This window comes from Eptatretus burgeri, chromosome 1 (assembly GCF_056783735.1).
Source record: "Eptatretus burgeri isolate ZD-2024b chromosome 1, Ebu_testis_v1, whole genome shotgun sequence".
NCBI classification, from domain to species: Eukaryota; Metazoa; Chordata; class Myxini; order Myxiniformes; family Myxinidae; genus Eptatretus; species Eptatretus burgeri.
Window position 1 is genome coordinate 149,895,097 of NC_140961.1, and position 6,617 is coordinate 149,901,713.

The 6,617-nt window shown below is 40.5% G+C and overlaps 1 protein-coding gene across 1 annotated transcript in view; it reads left to right on the plus strand.

The window, feature by feature from the left end:
* LOC147035735 (extracellular calcium-sensing receptor-like) overlaps window positions 1-5,691 on the plus strand; it is a 45,570-nt gene extending 39,879 nt beyond the window's left edge. The window contains exons 5-6 of the mRNA XM_085869329.1: window positions 2,789-3,175; window positions 5,227-5,691. Of these exons, the coding sequence (XP_085725455.1) occupies window positions 2,789-3,175; window positions 5,227-5,690 (851 nt within the window). The 3' untranslated portion in view covers window position 5,691. The remainder of the gene's footprint in view (window positions 1-2,788; window positions 3,176-5,226) is intronic.
* Window positions 5,692-6,617: the final 926 nt, after the last annotated feature.

Here is a 6,617-nt window from a genome sequence, read left to right on the forward strand (position 1 = left end):
CAACCCGATGGCCATTGTAACGGAGGTGTCTCATCAACATTTTGAAAAAAGAATGTCTTCCCTGCACCTGCTGGGGCATTGATATAAAAGCCTAAAGCTTGTTGTGGGTCTTCTCTGGCAACACTGTGTGCAGCGTCAAGTACAGTTGTTGTCCGTTATTCAATTGATCAAAGTCAGCAGGTACTTCTGCAGTGACTGTCTTGTTCTTTGTGCTGTGGAAGATAAAGTGTGACACAGCTTGTTCCATTTTCTTGTAAAATGGAATTTATGCCATGTCGATCCATGTTTTCTGCATCCTCTAGTGAATGGTGCCACAGCAGGTCTTCCATCATGGCCTCTTTGTGACCATTCCACAGTCGCAAGGTGTCTGAATGTTGACAGGAAACACAAATGGTGGCGAACATGCTTCGCAGCTGTCGAGGCATATGGAACGTGGAAGCTTCTGCAAACGTGTTATGGTACTCTGTATCGTCTGATAGGAGATGTCGAATGCAAACTTTCCTGAAACTGCCAGCAACTGTACCAATGACTGTTAGTTCATCATAGCTTGAGGCTCCTCAACATGCAACAGGAGAAAATGCATATCAAACTTCTCTGGACTTGTTGTTTTGAAGAAGGGAATTTGTAATTTTAGAGCTATTCACACAGAAATAATTGAAAGAAATTTAACCTTCTAGAATAAACCACTGGACAGAATAACTTGAAAACTGGATGTTATTGCTAAATAATAAATGAAACTCTCAGAGTTTGTACAATTTATCCGGGAGAAAGAAAATACTATCTTTCCACTCCATTAAAGAGTGGGTGTTTCGAGTCGATTTTAATCGATAACCGCAGCAGATTTCATTCGATCAATGACGACGACGACTGTGACACAAAAATCTGAATATCATGCTACGTGGTGAGCAGGACCCTCCAATCTCTCGTGATGGGTTGTGGTGGGCGAAAGGCATTGGGGAGGGAGTATATTTTGGTTAACCGTGCACATCTCGCCGATTATAAAAAAAAAACCTTTCAAAACCATCGATAATGTTGATAAAAATACCTTTGCATTTGGTAAAGTGTGTTTTTTATATATTTTTTATTTTTTTTATTTTCTTGGATTTGCATTGTTTCTCAGACATCCTGCTTTGTCTAACACAGTAAAGTTATTTTCATCAAAATGATTTATTCAGTGGAGTGTCAAAATTGAAATATCTATGATGTTTTAGTCAAAAATTAAAGCCTGGTGTTGGCGTAGTGGTTAGGGTAGCGGCTTGGGATCCAAAAGGTCCTGAGTTCAATCCCCGTTGGCCACTTTAATTAATACACACCAGGAGGTTGACTCAGCCTGTCATCCATCCGAGGTCGGCAAAGTGAGTACCAGTGTACTGGGCCCGGTGTATGCCCCGTTTAGAATAGGTGTACCATTTCCCTGTGTCGTAAGAGGCGACCAGGGTTGCGTCAGGAATATCATCCGGCGTAAAACTACTGCCAAATCATTATGCGAATCATAATGAATGATCCGCTTTGGCGACCCCTAACGGGAGCAGCCGAAAGAAGAAGAAGAGTTTTAGTCAAAAATGATTTTGTCAAGTAATGGTCAAATTATAATTTCCCAATTTTACATTGAAACCAATGGAGAAATTTGAAACACTTATAGTGTGTGTGTGTGTGTGTGTGTGTGTGTGTGTGTGTGTGTGTGTGTGTGTGTGTGTGTGTGTGTGTGTGTGTGTGTGTGTGTGTGTGTGTGTGTGTGTGTGTGTGTGTTGGGGAGGACTTGATCAGAAAGATTTTTCTCTCAAATAACATTGAAGTTAAAGGGAATACGCGACGGCCCCAGACCTCTCGTTCTCTAACTGCCAGTGTTGGTGTTGTGCAGGAATGATGTCTCAAATCGCCTTGTCCTCCATAAAAGTTCCTTATTACAGCTATTCCTTATTTGTTATTAATCTTTCAGGAAGTGTTAGTGTGGCACTTTGGATCAGTCTCCATTCCAGTGAAGAGGTCCTCTTCTTTATGAACTTACAATCCTTTGAAATCTTTGGGGAGGGGTTGGTGGGGAATGCATTCCATGATGAAAATTGTCAGTATCTGCAAACCAAAAATGTTTATAGTATGACCATGTTTTGGCTCTGCAGTCAAGAACGTGTGCTTTTCATGACCATGAACTTTGTGCTTTGGGCCAAATTTCATAAGTATCAGCTTGAAAATATTTTTTTGACTTTGCACTTAGTTCTTTGGTTCAAAGTACATGTTCTTGTCTTTGTGATACTGTAATAGTGGATATAATTTTTATACTTTCTTGCATAAACATGGCAACCCAAATCAGGGATAACGGCCAAAGAGCTATAAATATCCGTGCATTGATTCTCTTCCCTTTCATACTCTCCTTTTTTAAATTCTCAATATGTTCCATGAGTTTATGATTCTCTCTGCATTGGGATGTAAATGAAGTGTCAAGAAAAGTGAATCTCTTTTGTTCTGCCAATCATATAATGATGTGAATTTATGAATGTGGTTCATGAGATCCAATTCCGCGACTCTTTTGACCAAACTTGTGATAATTATTTTGAGCATGACTCAAGACACCGGTGTTTTCATATGACACTATGCTCTTATCTTAATCTTATCTTTATAGAGTTTCATAGTTCTTTCCTCACAAAATCTACTTCAGTCCATTTTGTCCCAATCCAATCTTTCACTTTCTTTCTGAATTTATTTTCTTATTTTACTTTCCACCAAAATTGTGACAGTCGCATCATCACTAAAATTAACCTCTGCTTTTTAATTCCTTTTTTTTTTACAGATTCCCCAGAGTGCTTCCCCTGTCCCCTTCACTATTGGTCAAATGAAGATAAAAATGGCTGCGTGCCCATGCCTGATGATTACCTTGCATTCACGAACCCTTCAGCCTTGGTTATTGTAAGTTTAATTTTACTGGGCAATCTGATGATCGCGATTGTTGGAATTATCCTGTTTCAAGGTAGACATCTACCTGTGATAAAGAACGCTGATGGATGTGTCATTGTGCTTTTTCTTGTGGCCCTAACCTCTTCCCTGTTGAGCTCTTCGATCTCCATTGGAGCTCCAGATGATGTGAAATGCCCGATACGTGATCCACTTGTCTGTGTGTGTCTCACATTTGCTATTTCCTGTATATTCAGCATGTCCTGGAAACTGAATGCAGCTTTGGGTAAATACAAATGAAATCCTTTCACTTTGATCAGTCATGCAAAAAACGATTTTTGGATTATTTCATCATTCGTTGTGTTCCGTGCTCTCTGCAGAATGTCAGTTCTGCTGATAGAGTCTCATGCCTAGAGTTGAAGTACCGTCATCCCTCGCTATATAAGGCTGTCTGTTTTACATTTTCCACCATAACGGCTCTCTCTAATTGATACCATATTTCGTAAAGCGGCAGAAAAATGTTTGACGGTCTCGCGAGACCGCTTATAATGCCCGCTGCGCAATCTTAAATTCCTTGTGGTCTTGATGCATAAATAAATAAATCTCCTGCTTTGTATTACAAAAGCGTTTGCTGCCATATTATTAAAAACACATCAAAGCCATGTAATTCAAAACCACTCACGCTACACAATTAAAAGCATTTCACCACCAGGAAACATCTCTCAAAATAACTCGCCGCTCACCACGTATGATCAGGTGACTGAACGACATCTGTAGGGCCATTTACTAACATAATAACTGGACCTCTGCATCCCTGAAAAAATACCATTGGTTAATAACAGCCTCAAGAGGTCTGCTGAACGTCCACCTCAATTACTGACTGTACCACTGCATCTTCCACCTCCACTGCAATTTTAACCAGCCGTGCTTCCACTACTACTCTGCCTCTCAGCTGTTCATCAACCACCACCCCATCTACCACCACTCTGTCGTCATAGCCAGTGAATGTCGAGGAGGGCAGTGATGCTCGCAGAGAAGAGAGCGAGCAGATGGACAATCCTGTCCCTCTCTCTGAGTGAACCCCTGAGGTCATTGTGATAACAATATTTTATTATTTTATTTGTGCAGGCTGCGTTGCACTGTATTTATTGCTTAATCATTATAAAAACTATACAAATATGAAATTTTTTTGTGTTTGATTTCCTTTGGGTTTTCTTAAAATTTAAATAAATGTGCAAAAAAATCATCATGGTGAGCGATAACTACCCACCGCTGAAACACATTTTGCATAGGTGCAAATTGTTTGCTACACAAATAGCTGCTACACAGTTCGGTTTACTGGAATGCACCTGAGGCATTTAACCAGAGATGCCTGTCCTGAACACATTTACATTCCAACACAGAATACCTGACCGAGTGTGCAGAAATTTGAAATTTGGCCAAGACAGCTTGACTCTTCTTTCCTGAAGGACACTGTGGGACATTTAACATCCACAAAGTTATGCCAGCAGATGGCGTGCCCAGTTTGATGTCCATTTGAGGGACAGCACAGACAATGAAGAATCACCCTACCTGTGAAACACACGCATGACAGTTTATAATTGTTGAGATTCAAATACAGGCAAGATAGATTGGAGGTGAATTCACGCTGTCGAAACCAGGGCTTTTAAGATCATTGGCATCTCCCGCAATGAAGCTGAGTCTTTGGGCCTCTCACTCAATCACCGCAGGTTGGTCGGTGGTCTTTCTGTCTTCTACCGACTCCTCTCCAGCCTTGCCCCCCCTGCTCTCTCTGCGATTTGTCCCAACCACATTTCCACAGGGCGCTCAAGGTCCGCCAACAACCCCCTTCTGGTAAAACTACCAAAATCACGAATCACTGCTCATCTTCACTCTTTCATTCCTCTTTTTTCCCGCCTTTGGAATAAACTTCCTCACTCTATTCTTTCCCATTCTTCCCTTCAGGCTTTCAAAACAGCTGTTCACCACCACCTCTTATCTTCCCCCATCCAAATCCTCGATCTTTTCTACCCCCGATAATCCACCCAAGCCCACTTCCTTCAATTCTCCTGCTTTCCTTCCTGAAAGTCCCTTTAATGTCCATCTTCCCCTCGCCATGTTCCCCGTCCCATCCCCATCCCTCTCCCTTCCACAGTTCACCTGTGTCTGTTCCCCAATGTTTTGTCCCTTCCACTCCCGCCCCTCTTGTCTCATGCCTCCTTGCTGTGAGTTGTGTGTTAGCTCTCATACGAGCCTCGACCAAGGTATAAAAAAAAAAAAAAAAAAAAAAAAAGAATGTGCATACCTTGATATCAATATGCTTAATGTCATCCACAGATGGCACCTCATACGGATTTCAGATTATCGGTGATCAGTTTATGGTGATACTTTGCCTGATACCACAAATCGTATTTTGCCTTCTGTGGGCTTTTGTTGGGAAGCCAAGGCTTGTACGTAACACAGAGATCCGTCCCCATACAGTAACGTTAGAGTGTGGAGGGACATCAATGGCGTGGCCAGTTGGTTCACTTTCATATTTCATTTTTCTTGCCATTTCCTGCTACGCTCTTGCTTTCAAGGCAATGAAGTTTGATTTTGATCATAAGGAACCAAAGTTCATAACTTTCAGCATGACTGTTTGCCTACTCGTGTGCCTGGCCTTTGTTCCAGCTTACAATAGTACAAAAGGAACATTCAATCTCATTACAAAAATATTTACAATCATTGTAACATCGTTTGGACTGTTGGGATGTATCATGTTCCCAAAATGTTATGTTGTCTTGGTGAAAAATGTTAAATAAATGGAAATGGAACAATTTTTCTTTTTTTCTTTCTTCATACTAAGAATATCAGACACGATCAAGATGTTCATTGAACTATATCCTCACAGGACATGCCAGGGTTATTTTTAATTATCAATTGGAAGGATATTTACAAAGTAAGACTTTTTTGGTTACTCTTTATCCAGACTTTAATATTTAAAAGCTGGTAACATTTGGGCTGTTGTAGGTATCTCCTTTGTCCCACCATTTGAAAGTTCCACGCATCTTTCTTAACTTTTTTGTATACATAGTCGAGGCTTGTGTAAGAGCTAATATGAGTACACTAAATGGATCAGGATGCAACAGGAAAAATGGAACAGTTGTGCAAAAGGGAAAACATCAACAGTGTAGTTGAAGGCCAAAATAGAGGCATATTTGGACAAAGAAAGGTTGTGGGGAGGAATGAGGGGCAATAGAGGATGTGTTTGGTGGTCAAGATGGATACAGAAGGAAACTTTTTGGAGGGAAAACGGGAAAATTGAAAGGAGGTGGGATGAAGTGGGGTGTGGGGGGGGGATAACGAGAGTAGGGTGAATATACTGATTCTGGTTCACTTTCCCCCATGTTAATGAAAGGGGGATTCTCAGCGATTCATTTTTTTTCCCTAAAAAATAAACCCCCTTTTTATCCCAAGGTATATTTATTTGTCTCACCTTTTAACCGAGGGGCACTTTTTTTCAAATAACCAATGCATATTGTTTAGCTCACTCATTGAACCTATAAAGATTTGTTCATTCTCAAATTCCTTCAATAGTTTAATTTTCTTTGCACAATAATCCCCATCTAAAATATTTTAAAATAAAACATTTGAATCTTTATGATTTTTAAGATCCCCTTTTGTGCCATTACGATATGATAAACTTCTCTTAATGCTCTTGTTTGACCACCTCCTGAGCCACATCTCAT